Below are 21,608 nucleotides of genomic sequence, written 5' to 3'. Positions count from 1 at the left end.
TTACTTTGCAGATATTGAGCTGTTATCTTTCCATTCCAATGTTGCTGTTCACAGAATCTGAGTGTCGGCCCAAGTGCCTCCTGCAGAAGGGACCAAATCCCAGCTACCATTATGAGAAAGAGTAGAGCCATTTCTCTTCACTCTTTCACAGAGATGCTTTGTTATTTAGAGAAACTGAATTTAATTAACCACATATACTTTTCTTAGTGCAGAAAGACTTCATGCTAGATCAGAACGTTCACATTTATTTGCTATCCAAAGAACACCTCATTTGACTGAATATAAATTCTTGAAGAATGAGAAGAGCCACCCATTTGATTATTTGCTGGTACTACCGGAAACAAGCATTTAAAGCAGAGTGAACGTACCCTGCACTGCTAACTGTCCCACCCTCGTACAGTCTGATTAGATTCAACTGAGCAGTTACTGAGTGACTGCTTATCAACAAGGCACTCTGCTAGGCACTATGGGTTTATAAGACACTGGTACTATTTCTAGGGACCAAATATTCACAGGAAGAAGAGGAAAAAGAGATCAGAAATGTTTTTAATTTATTATTTTGAAAAGGCTTGTGTATTAAATTCTATGGTAACTTCAATAAGCAGATAATTACATAGTAAGTGCCAGGTTATCAGTAATGAGGGGGCGGAGGGTATCAAAGGAAAGAGAGAGAGAGAGAAGGAAGGCGGGGAGAGAGGGGGTGAAAGAGAAGGAGGGGGATGGGGAGGGAGAAGGAGAGAGAGAGGACTAACTGCTAGTGAGTCCAGCTTGCAAGCCGAGTTGAAGAGAACACCCTTCCTTAAAAAGGTGACTGCTCTTTAAATGCAGCTAAGATGTTGCAGTTATCTACTACAACTTCCAAATAAGACCCATCTGTTGTTGGAGTAGAGCTGAGGGCAACAGAACAGGTGTCAAATACCTGCGAGGCCAAATACCTTGCTTGTGATCTTAGGCAAGCTAAACGAACCACTTGACACTGCCTCAGTTTCTTTATCTGACAACAGGCGATATAGCACTTTGGCCTGTGTATGCCACACGATCAAATACGAAAGTGCTCTGGAAGGATCAAGCGCTTACATAAAAATAAGGTGGTGATAGCATTAACACCTTTGTTAATCTATCTCTACATGAGGCAAAAAATAAGCTTTAGCCCTACAACTTAACACACTGCTTATTTCTTATAGGATGGATTCAGGGTTGCCATAATGCTAATGCATCACTAATTTTATAGAAAATATAGAGTAAAAAGCCTTACTAGTGAGGGATAATTAGGGTGAACAGCCCATATTTCTAAAAAGAATTTGGATGCAGGGAAGTTCAGAAACAATTGTGCAAGTGGCTTTGAAGTCAGTAAGAACCTTAGAGAAACAGAGCTCCCTGGGAAACTACTGTTGTTATGCCTAATGATCCTACCTGTTAATGGCACCAGAGCATTTTTCACCTCTCGGTGTTTCTAACAAGAATCCATTCACCTGAAACACACTTTCCAGGAAACATTTTGAGGAGTCTTGGAAGGAGCAGCTTAATACCAACAGCCAAAATGCATTTATACCTCATAATTTTTTACAGCTGCTAGCTTCAATGTATAAAGGAAGGAAGGCATATCCTAAAACCCCAACAAACTTCACATTCTCTCATCAGCTGTCAGGTTTTTTTTCTTTTCCCTGGAACACAGTTCTCTGTGGAGGGGTCATGACTGGGAGAGGTCATGAAGAGACCAGTAGCATGTGAGTCACATTCTGTCTCTTGGTCTGGGCATTAGTTATATAGAGGTTCAGATTGTGAAAATTCATCCAGCTGTACATTTCTGACTAGTGGACTTGTCTTTACACTATAATACAAAGTTTATCGAAGAAAATCCAAAAACTTAAGACTAGATGTTATCCCTGGGGACTGAAAATGGATGAAGGATAATTGGTCCAATGGGAATTTAGGGTTATTTGTGATTAGGAGAGAAGAGAGAAGTCAATGCTGGATAGGGAAAGAACATGAGCGAGAGACAAGCAAACCGGAGGCTGCAGTATCAGGGAGGCCCAGGAGGCCCAGAGGGGTCCTGACTTCAGCTCCTGGGTCCTCCAAGTGTTGGAAGATACTGTACTTACTTGTCAATACTAGATTTTGTGTCAGCAATCTTGTTTAGGCTGGATATCTTGAATCCATATGCATTGCCTCTTTGGCCTTTATTCATGTAATTTCCAAACGCCAAAACCACTTCTAGCAACTGCTTCAGGGCGCTGCTCCTAAACACCTCTTCTGAGCCAGAACGAATTGCTTCAAAATAAAGCACACATAAACACAACTACTACAACCAAGACTCTTCAGTGATACCCATCCTAAATCCACACACCTGAGAGCAGATATTGAAGATGTAAGACTGGGTCATTAGACTACCAGGGAGCACTTACAAAACACCTTATCTAGACACAGAGAGCGAGGGGACAGGGAGAGCCAGCTGACCCAAGGGTAGCTGCACAATCCTATACTTTCTTAGTCCTTTTCTTGGCTGACTCATCAACCATAAGCAGTTAAGAACATACAGAAAGTGACTGCATTTCCCACATTCCTGTGCAAACACTTTCTTGCCCGGTATAAGTCAGATCAACAGGATTATTGATCAAATCTATTGACAAAAAAACCTGGCCGAATGTGTTTCATGTTACAGCTTGTTGGTGTCATCAGGGATTGGGGCTTGAGCACAGTCCTGAGTCTAGTCTGCACTCTGTGGTTGTGCTCTTCAGCTGCCCATGTTTCAAACACTCAAAAATTTAATAGCCTTAAATTTTCCCCGAGAAATATCTAGTAAAGCACCACTGCGATAAAGCTAGTTACAGATTTAACACTAGTAGCAGTCAAATATATTTCTCACCAACTCCCAGGAAGTTAAAAGCCCACTTTTTTTTTTTTTTTTAAGATTTTTATTTATTTATTTGACAGAGAGAGAGATAGGGAGAGCAGGAACACAAGCAGGGGGAGTGGGAGAGGGAGAAGCAGGCTTCCCGCGGAGCAGGGAGCCCGACGTGGGGCTTGATCCCAGGACCCTGGGATCATGACCTGAGCTGAAGGCAGACGCTTAACGACTGAGCCACCCAGGCGCCCTAAAAGCCCACTTCTACAGAGGAGCCCAGGAGATGTGCTATGAGCTCCAGAACCCAGGCTAGACCAGAGGGCCAAGTGTGGACCTTCAGTTAACTACCCATCAGAATACCAAAAGATTTTAAGCAAAAAAAAATCCCCCAACAGATCCTGTTTACTATCTGCACTTGGATTGTATTTGCAAATGGGTACTTATGATGAACATCATTTTTAATCTGGAGGCCTGACTTTACCTTCTACTTTAGGTTTCACTTCTGCCACACGCTCTGCAAACTTCTTTTTGAAGTACAGTGATTGTAGTCTTTGCTGATAATGATTAATTCTGTAAGAGCAAGCATGGATTGATGAACATTTATTTACTTACTTACATGCCCCCCCAACACACACACACACACACACACACACACACACACACACACACACACATCCTCTCCTGGACAGGAGCACAGGAAATAGGCCACTTTGTCTGGAGAGCCCATTTCCCTCCGACCAACAGGGGGTATTCGGGCAATGGCAGCTGGATCCTTAGCTCTAAGCAGACCAGGCAACTGCTAAAAGAAAAGGAAAGTTGCCTCCTCCCCTCCTCAGAGTCCCAGGAGCTCTTGTGAACAGAGGAGATAAAAAGGAATGAAAATATAAAGCCTCTCCCCATACTGCTGCAAATAAGGGGCTGTTTCCTAAGTTTCTCCCATGCTTCTTAACTTTCCACAAAGTCTGCCTTTGGCAAAGCTGCAGAATAAAACTTGTCTCCATCATTCTCTCCTCATATCATCCACTCCCCACTCATGTCCCCAAACCGTTCTCTTTCTTTACTGCTAGCTCCTTATCTTCTTTCCTCAGGGCTGGCAGGCTCTACCTTCCAAGATAGCAACCGGTGACCAGAGATAACAGGATGCAAACTGGCCCCTGGTCACACTCAGTTGCTGCTGCTGAGAGGGTGAGGGCAGGCATTCTTGCCACGGCCTTCTGAAATCAAATCACTGCCTTACCTGCTCTCTATTGGAAACTTCAGGGCTAATCAAACAGACCTGGGTTTGCAGCCCAGGTTCTCCTCTTGTTAGGTGACCTTCAATAGGTAACCAAACTCCTTCATTAGATGGAAGAGAACACCTCCCTACCCAACAGCCCTCCTGGCAGGGCTGGTAGGAAGATCAAGGGGGAGGATGTATGCACAGATCTAGACAATTACAAAATGACAGCAGGTGGCCGTCTATTTATCTACACACAGGCTTGCTGGGCACACCTGTCAGAATTCCAAAACCATCCTTTGTCCTAGAGTAGTATACAAAATGGCAAGTTGAGATGGAACAACAACAAAAATAAGTCTGGATATGACAGAAATGTAGAGTGAGAGACACCTTCCCCTTGGCTACACTCGTAGGCCTTTGGTACTCAGGGGAAGAGCTCTGCCCTGGGGTTGAAGGAGAGTCTCGGGACCACTGGTCCTTGTCTAATGCAGAATCAATTTTCCAGGCCTGGGATGGCAAAGAGACTCAGCTCACACGCCAAAGAAAATTATGAAGCAGTGGCTGCCTCTGGGTTTTCTGGAGAAGGGTTGAGAATGCTTGCCAAGGCTCTGTGGGAAGTGTGCCATGATTGATTTAGAGATGTCTGCATGTGTCATGATTTGACATCCAGACCCTAGCTGTTCATGTATGTGGGCTTCAGGTCGACATTGCTGAGTCTGTCCATTTTTTGAAATGCTGAGAGACAGAGAGGAGTGAGATACAATCCCATAGCAGTCAAAGTGGTAGGGAGAATGACACTATCTGGAACCGGGAAAAGTTACGAGTTGTTTAGGTCCAGAGCCAGAGGTAATTATGAAGAAATGCTAACCCTGGCTCACCCACGGGCAAGAACTCACATAAGCAAATTCCACACAACTCAGACTTAAGAAGATTTTGTAATTTAGAAAGGGTTTAAGTTAAGCCAGGTTACTGGCCCAAATAATTCAACCAGAATCGAAGTTTAACTTCCCAAGAAAGGTAAGGGACATGTTCACGATTTATGCATTTTCAAACTTACCGGCTCATTTCAAAAAGGAATCTATCAGCCTTGGCCATCCGATCCAGTTCATGTTTATGTTCCTCCAACAGGTCAATGTCACTTTTTTCGGGAACAAATTTCAAGAGCTAAAAAGGACGCGCAAATATTAAAACAGGTTTATAACTAAATTCTTGCAGTAATTTTTCACTCTTTCAGTTAATTTGCCCCAAAGATGAGACCATAACTTTTGTTTAATTTATAAGCTCAGCTACAGGTCATTGTTAAGATATAATACAAATGACTAAATCTTTCCAGTTGGGTGGTCTAAAGGTATCAACTTCCAGTTACAACGTAATTTCTAGGGATGTAACGTACAGCATGAGGGATGTAACACTGTTATATAATGTACAGCAACGTTGTTAAGAAGGTCAATTCTAAGAATTGTCATTACAAGGAAGAATTTTTTTCTTTTTATTGTATCCATAGGACATGACAGATGGTACTAACTAAACTTATTGCAGTATCATTTCACATTTGTAAATCAAACTACTATGCTGTAGGCTTTAAATTTATAGTGATGCATGTCAGTAATATTCAATGAAACTGGGGGAAAAATCTTTTCTTTTTTACTTACAAGTAGTTAAATTGGTGTAAGATTCATTCCTGGCACCTTTCTATTCTATATTGTCTCTCATATCAGATTGTGGAAGCTCTTTACCAGGATCCATTTTGCATAGATCATTAGAGGGATTTGGGAGACCCAACACTCTCATTAGAAGATGATGCAAATGAGGTCGAGACAAAGCCACTTACCCAGGATTACAAAGAAAGTTCATATAATCGTCAGAAATAGAACTTAGCTCTCCTGACTCCCAGCTCAATGCTTTTTTTCTATTACATCATGCTGGAATGAGTAATTCTATGTGTATTTTCCATTCAACTTGTTTATTTCTCTGGCTTATCTAATTCCATCTCATTTTTTGCTCCATGTCGAGATGGATGAGAAGAACACAGTAGGATGTGGTTTTTGATTCTGTATTTTATGTTGGCGGAAGAACTGAGCATGGAATGTGGGAGAAATAGCAATAATATTTAAAGTTGAAAAAGTACTCTGTGTCTTATTTCCTTTACAGTCACAAATATGTGTATATGTACCCACAGCCTTGTCCATGTATGCTATTTTCTGTCAGATGCCCTTGGATATATACATTTTTTAATGACACTGACACTCTGGACCCCAAGATCCTCCCCAAAACTTGAAGCTGGCATTTGGATGGTTCATTTGGTAGGTTTCCAAAGTTTGTTGGATTTAACGAAGGGACCTCAGAAAAGGCAGTCAGTCTGGGTACCATCAGCAGGGAAAGAGACTTAGAACTACAGGTGAATGGTGTGCAGTTGAAAATACATTCCACGCAGAGTACACAGCATGTGCCGGGGTCTGGAATGGGCGGCACAACATTTATGCAAGTAGAACAGCTATAATGGCAGGGGGGAGGGCAGCAGTGGTCAAGGTCAGGGAGTAGCAAGGACCTTATAAGAAGTTCAGTCTTTATTTTGAGGGTTCTGTGATATAACTTAAAATCTTAGGTAGGGGAATGAATTTACATTTTAAAAAGATCACCACACTCACAGGATGGAGAAAGAATTAGAAAGGATCAAAAGTATTAGAGGGTTGTGGTTAGACTGTTGGTACAATAATCCAGGTGAGAGAGGAGAGTGGCGTGGATTGGGTAGTGGGTAGATTCTAGAGCTGCTCAGGGAATTGAACGGAACTGGCCTGACGTGTTGATGGATGATGGATTATGGTAGAGGGTCAAAAGGATGAGGTCCAGGCTTCTGGCTTGGGCAACAATGTGTACAGAGTGTAACAGGAAACCCAGGAAGAAATGGTTGGAGGAGAGTGGGGAGGGAGAAAGTGAGTTTACTGTTTGAAATACCGGCAAGAGAACCAAGTAGTGATTCCTAGTCGGCAGGTGGACAGATGGGTCTGACATCCTAAAGAGACCTGTTTGGAAGACAAAGCATCGATACTGGTTGTAACATGCAAGGATGTGAGTGAGGTAACCAGGGGAACCATCAAGAGAAACAAAGCAGGGCTGGAAAGAAGCCAGTGTTTGAGGAACGAGCAAGAGGAGGAACCTTCAGAGGAGACAGTGAAATGCCAAAGAAACACATTTCACCATGGAGCAAGTGGCCATTGGTGTCACATACCAGCAGCAAATCAAGGAAGATAAGGACTGCAAAGAGCCCCCTAGCTTTGGCAACAAGGAGGTGGTGAGTCCTTATTGAGAACAGCTTTAGGGAGGTGAGGAAGAGTGACCAGGAGGTGAGTGTGGACAAGCTTTCAAGAACTTTGCTTGTATCAAAAAAGAGAGAGGACAGTAGCTAGATGGGCATGTGTGGTATTAAAAGGTGTTTTGTGAAAGGCTGAGACTCGAACAAGTTAAGAGTCAAGAGGAAAGGGTGTAGGATCGAGGAGAGGGGGATAGGGTGCTCTGATCTGGCTGGGTCCCTGAGCAGAGGCCAGAGACACCTCCTCTTTCCTGATGGGATGTAATGGGTGTGGATGCCAGTGAGTTCACTGGTCTGGTGGCCTGATAAGATTTTAGGCATTTATGTTCCTGTATTCAAAAGGTGCCAGTGGACAGGACAAATATCTTCTTGCTCTTCCTCAGTTCAGGGAGGAAGGAAGGAAGGTAGTAAGGCAAGGGGAAGGGAGAAGGAAGAGAGAGAAAAAGACTTGTTTTTTCCCCTTGTTTTTATCTACTGGGCAAGGAAATTCAGTTCTAGTCTTAGGGACTCCCCCTACCCCAGGACACACACACTGGTTTGTGTGTGTTAAGCCCACAGACCCCTGTTCATGGTAACGCAATCACTAGCTCTCTTTGGTACAGGACACTGTGAGAGGCATATGCTAAGGGTTCAGTCCTTCCCAAAGCAGAGTCAAGTGACAGACTATGAATGGATAGTTTTAAAAGAGGAATGAAGAGTTAGACAAGCACCTGGGAATGAGGAGAAAGGTATGCATTCCAAGAAATAGGAGGGTATCAATCTCGTCTGAGTTCTGAGCTCAGCAGCTAAAAGCAGGAGAGGAGGCAATGATGTGGTTCAAATGCAAATCATAACTAGGAGTAAAGAGATGCTAGCTTCAAGTTTGTCTGGGAGAAGTGCTGTGTGAAGGAAGAGGAAGCAGAGGAAGAAGAGTACAATAAGGAGGAAAAGAAAGAGTATGGTAGATGATCAGAAAGTAAGACACACAGAATTATCAGGGTAGACCAGGTCAAAAGTATCCCACTTGGCCAGATTCTGCTTCAGTAGATTGATTTTCTTACTTGTATGTATTTGAAGTGCATTTTCTTTGCACTGTAAACCCTTTTGGCAAGATCTTGAAATCCCTTCCCCTCAAGGAGGAATTTTGCTGGATGCAATTTCACAGTAAACAGATCTTGTGGAATTTTAAACATATGACCTTGTCAACAGGGGCTGAAGGCCTAAGGACCAAAGCAGCTTTCCGCATAGTTCCTCCCTCTGCATGAGTAGCTTCTGATGCAGGCAACCAGAATGCAGGGCCAGCTAGGGGCTGGAGAGGGGCAGAGGGGGTCTGGGCCGTACTTCCGGGCAGAGACCCTTGTTAGGACTAGTTGCAGACGGAGAGGGAAGGGTGTGCAAGAAGCTGTAAAATGCTTCAAAAAATTAATCTTCAGTTTAGGAATTACTTTTAAACTATTTGTACACAAAGTATCCTAACAGGCTTGGATACAGTGTCATGGACTATTGGTAACGAAGTCAAACCTCAAAAAGGATAGCATGACAACTTCTTCCATTGCTAAGTGTGAGGGTTTCCCCCAGGACGACTGCAGCTGCAGGTTTGAGGTGGGGCAGGTGCACTGGGGTGTGGTGACACCACACACATCACTCCTCCCTGCTCTGTGTCAGAGGCCTTTTCAGACAGCAGTGAGAACACTATGGAAAATGCATAAGCAGCCATGCCACCCAAGATCACTGTTATCAACACCAAACAGCCTTTTCCTCTGCTTCTGGGAGCTGAGCATGCCTACAGCTGAGACCTCAAGTTCAGCCTGGCATCATGATCGCTGGGGTCCACAGTTAACCGTCAGTGGACTTGGCACTAACAGATGTGGACCTCTAGACCAAAATCACGCAAAATAGGATTTTGTACCAAGGACAATGAAACAAGTAGAACAGTCTCAGAAAGTGGAGATGATCTCCACGAAGCACAGAAAAACTCAGGGTCACACCGAGAGACAGGTAATAATCCCTGAACCAACTGCTAGTTCAACAACATTGTCATTTAGGGGACAACTGAACAAAGCTGCTGAGAAACACGTAACAGAGTTGGAACGGCACCACAGAACATGTTACAGGAATACTACACAAAGAGAGGCTAAGTCGCTCCATTCAGCTTGCCTGGCCATGGTTAATATGAATTATTTTGATGCAGATGATAGAGCTAGGGGGTTTAACAGTAACCCCTGTGGTGTAGGAATGGCGAGTCACAGCCAAGACACAAACTATTATTAAGGATTCAGTAATGAATCAGTTTATGTAGTAGTCTGTGATCTCATAGTGCTAGTGAGATTCTCCATTTTCCTGTCCAATAGACTTCCCTAAAGCTAACAGACTGTGCATGACCTATGAAGGCATAATAACTTAATTGCAGCATGAGGGACAGATTCTGGCACTGTGGGGCCCAGGCATCTGACAAACTTGTGACCTTCTTTTTCACCCAACATTTCGAGGAGCAATGAGAGAATAAAGTCTCTTAAGACAGCCACATTCAACTTTGGTTCAGAGATGAGGAAATTATCTACCAGCAACAACCAGATTTTCTCAATATTCCACTCCCTGCTGAAAGCCAGCTGTCACTTATGCTCTGAGATATGTCTGGCAGCTCACCTGTTCCAACATGTCCTTGGGCAGATCTTCCTGCTCGTCCATTGTTAGAATTGCCCGTTTGATTTCATCATTGGACAGTTTCAACCTGGATAAAGAATATTTTATTTTGTTGTTAACAATACTGGCTTGAGTATTAAAATTTAATGCAAGATAATTCATTCTGCTACTCCAGCTGCCGATTTTCAAAAACTGTTTTTCTCAAAATCTCTTAGTGAAAGCTTATTTCCTGACAATATTGCACCTAAAAATAGTGTTTTTAAACTGCTTTAACATTCTTTCAGGACTTCATAATGCTCTGCTGACACAGAGAACAAAGCTGTTATGTTCTATTGTTTAGTTTCCTTAAGTAAGGGATTGGAGGATGAGAAATAGGGAAAACACCGACACACACCGATTTCTTTAATATATAGTATCCATGAATTGTAGATGAGACAGAAAAACTAAATTCTTTTTTTTAAAGATTTTTAAGGTTTATTTATTTTAGAGAGAGAGAGACCACACACGCAAGCAGAGGTGCAGAGGGGGGGAGAGAGAGAGAGAGAGAGAGAGAGAGAAAGAGAGAGAGAATTTCAAGCACGCTCCACGTCCAGCGCAGAGCCTGGTCTCACAACCCTGAGATCATGACCCAAGCCAAAATTAAGAGTCGGATGCTTAACCGACTGAGCCACCCAGTGCCCCAAAAAACTAAATTCTGAACTTGATTATTCATTAGGAGTGCTTAAAGTTTGCTTTCAGCTTAAAAATGGATTTTAAAAAGGTGGAAATCTGTTATTAAAATGTTCAATAGTTAATACGCAGAATAAAATGTATAAGGCACTTCATGAGGAGTTTTCACATATTATTTCATTAGAGGTTTAAAATAACTGTGATGGTCATTTTTTTTTTAATGGAAGGAGAAACTGAGGCTCAGAATGGCTAAGTGATTTGCCCAAGGTCAAACATATGGAAAGTAGCAGTATCTAACACAAACATGAAACTCTTGACTCCTAACCCCAAATTCTTTTTACAAATCTGCTTATCTAGTTAATATCTTTTAGGGAAGAATTTATGCAAAACCACAAATCTGTTTTCTGTTTACCATAAATTTATATGATTTACTAATTTAAATAAGGATTTATGTCTTGATTGTGTCAGCACAACAAAGTGTGGACTATAAAGAAGAGGCATGAAATTAAAAAGTACTTGTAAAAATGTATTTTTATTAGACACAACCAATAGTCTTAACCAGGGGGAAAAGTCTTAATCAGATTATTAGCTAGAACAACAGAGTCACTCTTTTGTTCTATTTGTAAGCATTAGATCCAGACTTACTTAAAAAAACAAAGAAACAAAACCTACTTCCTTATTAAACCACCACTAAAGTGCTATATTAACATTATTTGGTCTGTTCTAGTCTATGATCTTCAAGAAAAAAATCACATTTAGGTCTAGAGATAAAGACATAAACACACAAATACAGAGCAAGCCTTCATGGGGAACATTTGAAGGCGAGGGCTTCGGCATCAGGCTGGGCCCCAGTCCTGGCTGACAATGCCAGGCCAGTGCGACCTTGATGAAGTTTTTCTTAAGCCCAGTTTTCTCACCTACAGAGTGAAATACTGCATGTAAAACATTCAGCACCCTGCCTGGCCACGGATAAGGCTCACTAAACTATAGGTATTACTCTACAACACTTTTCTGCACCAGGGACAAGTCGCAGCAGGACTTTCGTAACGTAACCTACACATTCACAGGCAATTACACGATCGTTACACTGTGCTTAGTAGGGTTATCACGAACACTTCCCAAAGCACTCTCACACCCATCATTTCACCAGTTTCCTCTCTGTACACAACATCGATTAGGCCCAGGGGTATTAACCAAGAATTAGAAGACAGGGTTCTTATTTTAAAGGTGGTTATAGTGTCTGGGAGAATCAAATAATAAGCTGAAACACTCGTGCTCTCACAGATAAACGAGAAGGCAGCCTGAGTGCAGGGGTGGACACAAAGGTCACAGAAAGAGGAAAGAACCCTGGGGTAGAGCGGGACGATGCACACCCCGCTCTGGACAACTCTGGCTTGTCCTTTTCTCTAGATTTTGACATAATCTTGTTTAAACCAGCCATCTTGCTATTTACACTGAATGCTGTTTCATGTGCCAATAAGTAGGAAAGGGAAGGGACAAATTTGTGAATCTTATCGTACGAGTAGCATTGTCTTTTACCTCATGTTTTCAAATCCAAATATAGCATCTAGGCAATATGTGAAATTGCCCTTTTCTTTTTTTTAGAGAGAGTGTGCGTTGATGGATACAGGGCTAGATCTCACAACTGTGAGATCAAGAGTCTTAAGAGGCTTAATCGACTGAGCCACCCAGGTGCCCTAAAATTGCCCATGTTCTGAAATGAGACCCATTCTATCACCTAGTCGGAGGTAAGATGCCATGCTAATTCCCTGGACCTGCACAGACTTCAGATTGTTTTAGTCATTCTTGGGACAATCATCACCCCACAAACATTTTCACCAGAACATCATGATGGAAAACCCCCCAAATTAACTGGAACAATTTAGCCGAGTTGGCAAGGGCAAGACATATGATAGGATAAAAACTGTATCCTAGCTTCACTGTACAGGCTCTGGGTAGCCCTCAATTCTAGGACACTAAAGGCTTTGAGTCAGTTAAGAGCAAATACCACAGTTCAGCCATGCAAGGCCAAGGAAGAAGAACATTAAGGAAGGTTGAAACTGCCACTAATGAAAACCAACTGGCCGTGGAAACATCTACAGTCATCCTGAGAAAAGCTCCACTTGTAAGAAAAAAATAAATTAGTTCTGTGTCCTTTTCACACTGAGCTGAAGAAACTACTTTACGGTGTGATTCTGCTGAGTCCTTCTGTTTTGCATTTAAAAGGAGCTGAAAATCGGAGTGAGAACAATACTTGAAGTATCAGATTTGCATTTCATTAGCTCCCCATATGGAGTGCAGAACTTCTTGCTTTTGAAATTGTATATATTTACGCTTCTCAACCTCCAGAGGCTGTCTGGACTACACACTAGCTCTAATTCATAACAATTTTGGTTTCTCTTTATGTGTCCCACAAAGAGACTCGGGACTTTAATGGATAGTACTTAAGAAAATCTACCTGTCAACATACTGCCTTGCACGTGGCCTGTTGGAGCAGACAAAGAAACTGTACCCCCCGGGGAAAGAGGAGACGGGGACTCCGCCCTCCAGGATGGTTCTGTAGGTTGCTGGGTTCTTAATATCATCTGTCATCCAGAGAATGAGTCGCTAATCTCTGTAATTTAAGGACTCTACCAATTCTAACGTTTTAATTGCTGTTAAAGCTTGGCAGTGTTCTGGTGTGCTGCAGGGTGGCAACTTTTGAGACATCCACCTCAACTTTCTTTACAAGGGAGGAAACAAACCGCCATTTAAAAACGGTATTTAAGTCTACCTTGCTCCACTCAGGTATTTCAAAAATTTGCCAAGAGAATTGGAACATTCAGGCGTAATTAAAATAAGTTAGGGATGGATGGCTCGATCAGCCTTAGCTCTGCTTCAGTGGATGTAAGCCAAATCTCCCCACTTTAAAGTAGCTTTGTGTGGTTTACTGCACCCCGGCTGCCATGTTAAGTGAGGATCTGGAAAACAAGAACGGCACAACACTTCATAAAAGTGTATTTTAGGTGGGTTCTTAAACCAGCTTCCTAGTTTCTTTTTTTGGGGGGGGGGGAAGGGAGAGGTCTGTTTTAGGGAATAAAGCAGAGTGAATTTTTAAATTGCCACATGCCGCCTGCCTATACCCAGTAAGTTGTCGCTCGCTCCGCCTGCAGCCTGAGGCAGGGGTTCTTAGTTTGAGGAACATCATGTCCATTCCACTTGCAAGTCTGTGACACGCAGGGTCCCTCGTGGCCTGGAGCTTCTGTTTCAAACTCACACCTTCCAGGCACTCTCTTCCTGGGAGCTACAAGTGATCCTTGCCACTCAGGCGGCGAGTTCCATGTATAGGGCCTGCATGTCCCTCCCCTGCTTGGCTTGTGGGACAGGAGGGGCTTCCTTCTGACTCCCTTCTCTGCTCCAGGCAGGGCTGTGGCAGGTGCTCTGAACAAAGGGTCCACTAACTTCTTCAGTGTGGGGGTAAGGGTGAGCTTTTAGGGATAACCAAATGCTGCAGACACATGTGCTCATGAAAATATCCCCCATGGAATACACCACAGGCTTATACTGTGGTAGAATCTGGGGAGAACACAGTGTAGCTGGGAATTAAACTCCTCGTCAGCAAGGTAAGAGACAGGGTCGCCAGTCTTGGGGAATGAAGTATGTAGAAAAGAAGAAAGTAAGTGTGGAAAGGAAGGAAATCTTGACATCCACTTGGAAACACTCCTATTCACTGTCCCCAAGCACAACACCAGTGTCCAAGTCCTACTGAGGGTTGTGTGTCTCTCAATTCTGTCTCTTGTCAGGTCTTACCTGGACCTAAGGGCCTCCTAACTAGTGGCTGCTCTCGTGGCCAGCTCTTGACCCCTTCCAACCTCTCCTGCAAACCCTAGAGAGCAGACTTCAGAACTTATTAAAACAAACAACTTGCACCAATTCCTGATCCCATGGGATCACAGGCCACTGACTGAGCAGCGACCGAATGCGGGTCCTGGCAGCAGCTGCTTCACACGCACGGGGTCTAACACTCCCACACCGAGAGCCCGCCGCAAGGCCAGTCCTCTCCCCACCCCCATTCTACAGATGAGGAGGGCACGGCTTGACCCTGGCTCAGCAGTGCCCTCACCAAGACACCAGGCATGGGTCCTGGGCTCTCCTGCTCAGTCTCATTCTTTATGACTGAGGATTGCTACAATTGCGGGGCTCTCATCAGCTGTGTGCCTACCTGTCAGGTGCCTTGGCTTCTGCGGCGCCCCTCTTTGGAACTGCCTCCCGTCCCGATCCCCCCCCCCCCACCGCCCTGTAACTGTTATCGCTCTTTGAGGTCCCCTTTCTCTGGTGAGCCCCGTCGGTGTCCTTCTCACTTGGCTGAGCTCCTGGCTCCTTCTGGTCAGATCAGCCTAGGCCTGAGCTGTTCCCAAGCCACCGTGCCCGTGTCATTTCTCTTCTCCGGTGAGCCATGAGCTTTCAAAGTCACAGTCTGCTCTGTGGCACCCTGCATAGTGCCAGGAAAATAAATGCTCCACAGTGTTAACTCTAAGAAAAAAGCATCGCACACACTTTCATAGATTTCTTTCTTTCTTCTAGCCCCTAACTCCTTTCGTGTGTAGTAACGCATTGCCAACGAAGAGGGGAGAATGAAAGCAAGGTGAACTGCTGACCGGTTAAACAACTAAATATAACCCAAATTAAAACTAAATCTGCTTCATTTCTGTTGTCTTTACCACATAGCATGTTACAGGTCAGTTCTGTGCTTTCCTGACAGGAGTAAACCTATTGATCATGGAGCATCAAAGCATGTAGGGCTGAATCCTCTGTGGGAAAGGTCGTTTTAGAACCTGATCCGTAAGGTCTAATCGCTGTAAGGTCAACTGGGACTCAAAATTACCTTGTTGTGTACAATACACTTTTTAATTATGCTCATTATAGTAACACTCATTTGTTAAATTGGATTTTAATAGATAATTTAACAGATACAAGGCAATTTCTCAAAATTATCTTCCAGAGAGGGTTTAGATACACTCAAGTTCTAAGTCACCTTGGGCTCTGACACTTCTGAGGTAACAAGGAAATTGGCACACTACAAATTGGAAATAACTCCTTCAATAATGAGATGGGAAATTTGCCAGAAAGAGTTGTAACCTTATCTATAACTAGTGTTAGTGTTATTATCCTCACTGACATCTCATGCTGAGAATAATCTGTGAGGAACTGGGTCACAGATTTTACTGCGATGAGCACTTAAGTACTATAGAAATTCAGAGTGATAGCTCCCTTTCTCAAGCTGTTTAAAAGTGTTCCTCTAGACTGCAAAAGCACAAAATATAGGCAGAAATTCCAGGCTTTAGGGGAAAAAAAAACTTTCCCCAAATTTTCATTTAATGTCACTATTAAGAATGTGACTTGTAAAAAGAAATTATAACAAAACGAACTATACATACCATAGAAGAAAAATAAGTAGACCTTTAGATTTTTCATTAGTATCTTCCTGAGCATGTGTTCAGGGAGAAAAAAATGCGGCTAAGTACAGGGCCTGGCCATTTACATAGCTTCCAGCCAGAGGCACAAATGAAATGCTAACCTGGGATTGAGCCCTGCATCGGGCTCCCTGCTTGGCGAAGCCTGCTTCTCCCTCTCCCACTCCCCCTGCCTGTGTTCCCTCTCTTTGCTGTGTCTCTGTCAAATAAATAAAATCTTTAAAAAAAAAAAAAAAAAGAAAAGAAAAGAAAAGAAATGCTAACAGGATGGTTCATGTTACCTTACTGGTTGTATTAAAATTCAGGGATCTCACTAAGCTTCAGTTTCTCTTTTACTAAAAGAAACATTTGCTCCCTAAAGTAATATATATCTGGCTAATAATCAAGCTCCATGCTGTAAACCAAGCAGCAGTGCTTTGTGTTAAAAGAAACTCACTGTAAGACCATCTAAAAAATAAAGATCACCGGGGCACCTGGGTGGCTCAGTCAGTTGTGTCTGACTCTTGACTGCACCTCAGGTCATGAACTCAGAGTCGTAAGATCGAGCCCCACGTCGGGCTCCGTGCTCAGCACAGAATCTGCATGAGATTCTCTCTTTCCCTCTTCCTCTGCCCCTCCCTCTGCCTGTGCTCTCTGAATAAATAAAAAATAAAGACTGCCATTTTCCCTCTACTCTCCCTGAAAGCGAAGCCACCTTACACCAGCTTTAATACATATACAACATTCTTTCTAGAACGTGACCAATGCGACATATACTTAATGCCCCCAAATTCAGGATCTTCATTCACCTCATAAGTGTTAAGTATCTTTGCCTGACAGAAAAGTCCCTTCTAGAGAAAAGAAGAAATTAGATACAGAAAAGCTACTTGAAAGGCCCAGGACGACCTGACACAGTGCCTGAAGCTACGAGCAGATTCCAGCCTCCCAAATTTCCTTTCTTCTTTTCAAGTTCCAAGGCCGTGATGGTTCATTAATTATGAGAAAGATTTCTGAACAGGGCTGAAATGGATAAATTAGCATTTCACTGGGGTTTGAGATTTACGTATCTCTTTAGTCATAAAAATGTTCAAAAAGAGCATGAAATCATAAACTTGAAGTATAAAAAGGTGACATAGAAAAGCAAAATGAAACAAAGAGCTGTCATCGTTGCTGCTGATTCTGGGATAGTGTTACTCAACAATCAAAATATCTCTAAAGCCAGGAAATATAAATAAAGGTAAAGTCCATTTTACAGACTTTCTGGAAAAATACACAAAACATTGATTTGGGATGTTCTGCTCCTTAACTTCTGGAGTCTGTGGAAATTAAACTCTGAGAAAGGAAGCATCCAGCTCTGATGCATTCCACACGGGGAAAGTAAGGGCCATGAGTTCTTCTCACCTTAGACAGAAGAGAATCCAAAGGACTGAATCTCAGCAGAGTCCGATTAAAAGAATAAGCACAAACATGCGGTTTGGAGCCACAGGAAAGAAAAGTTGGTCCTACCAGAAATGTTTATTCAACATCAACAATACCTCGACAGAAGGATGTTGCAATTCTGAGCTCTCCGACCATCAATCACTGAAAGCTCTTTGACTTTAAGTTTGGAACTCAGTGTGTCATCCATGGCATCTGCTTCTTTCTATAAAGAGCATGAAAGAAATCCATCAAAGTCAAACAGGGACATTCCGACTTCAGATACACACTTTTCCTTTATATTTTCTGTTTACACACACACACACACACACACACACACGCACACGCACCCACACAGGCGAAGCGGAGATGGTGAGGGAGGGAGCACAGGGAGGTGGTGGAGTTGAAACGAAGGGCTAAAATCGAATTGACAAAGGGAAATAGTAAGAAAAGCTGACCACCCACATTTGAAAAAGCAGTTTTGGAAGAACAAAGTGCATCTCTAAGTTGAAGATGCTAAGCGTGCATAAATTATCAGTGAGTGGTGCACTCCTTTTGTCTCCCAAATCCCCATGGATAGCAGACAGAAGAACTGTCACTATGAATCAAGCTCGGCTGAGGCTTGCCATTGCTAGTCCTGGCCATTTGCAGGGCCCATTCACTCCAGAACCATTTGCATCCTAACCACTTAAAAAGCTGAACAATAAATCCTCCCAAATGTCCTCATGTGCAACAGGAAACTCCCAAGCCTAGATGGTACCTTTCATCACCCTGGAGTCTGATGGATAACAGACAGGGGGCAGTTCAAGGCATTAGTTCAATTACTTGAATTAACAACAAAACACTACTTTGCATACTCTGCTGCTGTTCAAAAAGCTGTAAGCAATGATGGCCAGTCATAATTTATGGTGGAAGAGGCAAAAAAACAAATTATATATAAAATACTATTAGAGTAAACTGGGCATCAAGGTGAAAAATACAGACTAACTTGATAAATAGCAAGTTTAATTTTATTAGAGGTCAGAATCAATTTTAAAAATGGATCATGGCATTTTTAAAATATAAGAATACCAAAGAGCTCTGGAATTGTGTAACAGTTTAGGAAAACAAAGACAATATGGAGTTTATAGTAAGAGGCACCATGTGATCAAACTTCAACTGTTTCCTGTCATGCTGAGATTTCAGGCAGACCTCTAAATATCAGTTAAGAATTGAAACCCAAAGCGGAATTACCTAAGCCCTGCGTTACACTATCTGAAAAAAAATTGGATAACCAAGACATTCTGAGCTTATAGTGAGCCAAGAAGTTATAGTAAGCAAGTTTAGGTGGTTGCTTACTTACCTGCTTGGAGTTACTGTTCACAAAGAAATCCTACAGCCATGGCAGAGGCATGGAAAAGGCAAATCAGACACATGCAGTTCAGAAATCACAGCAACAAGTGGGACAAAGTCAAAGCAGTCAAGGAAATCAGTGACACAGGGTAAGAGAGGATTTATGCCCCAAGGACCAGCAATGAGAGTTGATGAAGATGGGGGAGGCTGGCTGAAGATACAGTGAAGAGCACGGAACTAAGCATTCTGGGGAAAGAGAGAGGACATGTGCTGTACACAATTTTCAATGGGGGCAAATCAAATTCAGAGAAGAAAGGACTTAGGATACTTCAGAAAGACCCAAGCTGGGAAAGGAACAAATTCTCTTTGGAAGAGAAATGGGCTCCATTTATTCAACATGATGATTTTCACTTGAAGCAGAAAATATCCATCAATTCCACCAACTTGGGGAAACTTCTCCCATGGTCATGTCTACTAGCAAAATATGCTTTTTTTGTTTTGGGTTGAAATAATCTCCTGTCTTCTTGTGCCATAAGGAAGGATTAAGAAAATACACCAGACAAGTTCAACAATACACATCAGTAATATTAACACTCAGTATCCCCGAGAGTCCAAACAATGCCTGATGGCACTGGGGGTAGGTATGAGGAAAAAGACCGTGCAATTAAGAGACAGTAAGTGATCATGTGGTGTGCAGCCCCTTGGTGGCCCTGTCCCAGCTGCCTCAGGGTTGTTCAAGCACACAAGGTCAGCAGCCTCCTTCTGAAATGCTCCAGGTAAGACTTGGAGCGAAGAAGAGCAAGAGGAAGAAGTAACTGACACATTAGAGAAAGTTACAGCTTCCTTTACATATTTCTGCCATGCTGGAATGAGTAAAGCTTTGGTGTGCAAAACACACCCCAGCTTCCAGGCCAGCGGCCTGCACAACCAGCAGTTGCCCAGCAGATTCCTTAAGGCCTCACTGGCCCTGGCCGCAGAGCTAAGGCCAATTTTACACAGATGAGCTGTCCCACATCATTCTTCCAGCAGGAAACAAAACATGTCCCACTTCTGCTCCACCCACACAAGGAGGGATTGCTTCTCTAGAATGACATTTAAAAAAAAAAAAAAATAAGTGGATAACCACAAGAAACCTTTCTTCTTCTCTGATGCCATGGTTTTCTTTTGTCCCAGTTGTAAGCACCAGGTTTTCTACTCTGAAACTCCTTAGGACACTTGCCCTCGGAAAGCAGTGTCTCCTTCCAAGGGCAGGAAAAACTCTGACGGGAATTCCAGGAGGTCAGCTTATCCGACTTTTTTCTCTTAAAGAGACAAGTTGCTAGTTGAATTTAGATCCAGCTCTTACTGTCTGGCTTTCAAAGAAGAAATTTCTATGAAGTTCTCTAGCAACTTAAGTCTCCGTTATGTTCCCACTGTCAGAAAATTAAGACTTCTGACCTTTACCGTCGTGGGCTATGGAATCAGGCAACTATCATTTATTAGGTGTGAGGCTTGCAGCCAGTCTTACTACCTGCAAAATGGAATTAACAACTGGATTATTACTGTGATGATAAAACACGATGATTCATGTAAAGCATTTTGTAGAGTACCTGACACATATTTATGAGCTCAATACTTGGAAGCTACCATACAATACAATTATCTTTCAAGCTGATGATCAGGCCCATTTATTCTCCTATTGCTCTCTTTTTCACAGCTGGTCAAGATCTCCCATTTGTTACCAGCAGCAGCAGTAAGTCTAACAGTTAAAAGCAAAGTAATTTATCTTATCTTTCCAGAGGTGAGGATGAGGAACGCCATGGGAGAGTTTAGTTAATTGTTAGCCTTGAGATTTCCCTTCTTTAGGGGCCCTTTAATCAACACATTTTAAATAAAATCACAAAGCTTATTAGAGGGGGCATGTTAAAAATAATGATGCTTCCCCAGGCCTCTTTCAAATAAGTTATCATTCTTTTTGAAACTTTAAATTATTCACTAACTGGCTTGGGCCAAACAATGCAGGATCACCTATATCTGGTTCTACCTCACAGGATGTTTGATTCTTTCAGATGATTTTTGGTGTAGGGCTTTGGTAAATAGAAAGTTGGGACTTGCATTTTCAGGAACCAATGATGATAGATTCTTAGAGATAAGGTTCTGCAATGACAGAATGATAACACTTCACAGATAATAATAATCCTTACCTGAATGGTTCTTAATCTTTTTGAGGTTGAGGTCCCTTTGTAAATCTGATAAAAAGCTAGGGATCCCTCTCTAGAAAAATGCATACTATTCATATAAATACATACTATTTATACAAAACCCTGCCTTTAATTAACTCTTACCATGGAGTCAATTACAGAACCTCTACCTTATACTTGGTTTAAGAAAAACCATCATTCATAATTTTCTCTTCTTTCTTCATGTGCTATGGCTAAGGGCCAAGATTATTGAAAATAATATCTTAATTCATAATTTTTCAATGTGAAATCTAGATCTACAGAATAATGAAAATGTAGAAAGAATAAGAAAAAAAATTCTTTTGACTGTTTATATATATTAAAAAAAAAATCAGAAGATAGCATTGAATGTTCCAAATGGGAGCCCAAGAATGGCATGTCTTTTACATATTAGCAGGAGAGGTCAGATTCTGGAGCTTGGGATAACAGTTATCCTTTGTTCCCTAAATCAGAGCAGAGAGGCTTTCAAATGTTATACTATATGCTGATAAAGAAGGAGTGTCCTCAGGCAAAGAACTGGGAGAAGGAATGGAGATATGAGCTGTTA

At 42.4% G+C, this 21,608-nt stretch overlaps 1 protein-coding gene across 5 annotated transcripts in view; it reads right to left on the bottom strand.

The window, feature by feature from the left end:
• DAAM1 (dishevelled associated activator of morphogenesis 1) overlaps positions 1–21,608 on the bottom strand; it is a 164,812-nt gene that overhangs the window by 14,041 nt on the left and 129,163 nt on the right. For 4 of the 5 annotated variants that reach the window (XM_073895288.1, XM_073895289.1, XM_073895291.1 and 1 more), the window contains 6 exons: positions 18,853–18,882; positions 17,630–17,736; positions 9,997–10,081; positions 5,119–5,225; positions 3,327–3,415; positions 2,103–2,271 (listed from right to left, as the gene is read on the bottom strand). In XM_073895288.1, the coding sequence (XP_073751389.1) occupies positions 2,103–2,271; positions 3,327–3,415; positions 5,119–5,225; positions 9,997–10,081; positions 17,630–17,736; positions 18,853–18,882 (587 nt within the window). The remainder of the gene's footprint in view (positions 1–2,102; positions 2,272–3,326; positions 3,416–5,118; positions 5,226–9,996; positions 10,082–17,629; positions 17,737–18,852; positions 18,883–21,608) is intronic. The other variant, XM_025869940.2, reaches the window with a different exon arrangement.

Source organism: Callorhinus ursinus, unplaced genomic scaffold (assembly GCF_003265705.2).
Source record: "Callorhinus ursinus isolate GAN/ISIS: 27379988/994484 unplaced genomic scaffold, GSC_fseal_2.0 scaffold8, whole genome shotgun sequence".
Lineage (NCBI taxonomy): Eukaryota > Metazoa > Chordata > Mammalia > Carnivora > Otariidae > Callorhinus > Callorhinus ursinus.
The sequence above is the reverse complement of the archived record's forward strand: the minus strand, read 5'-3'. Positions and strand labels throughout refer to the sequence as shown.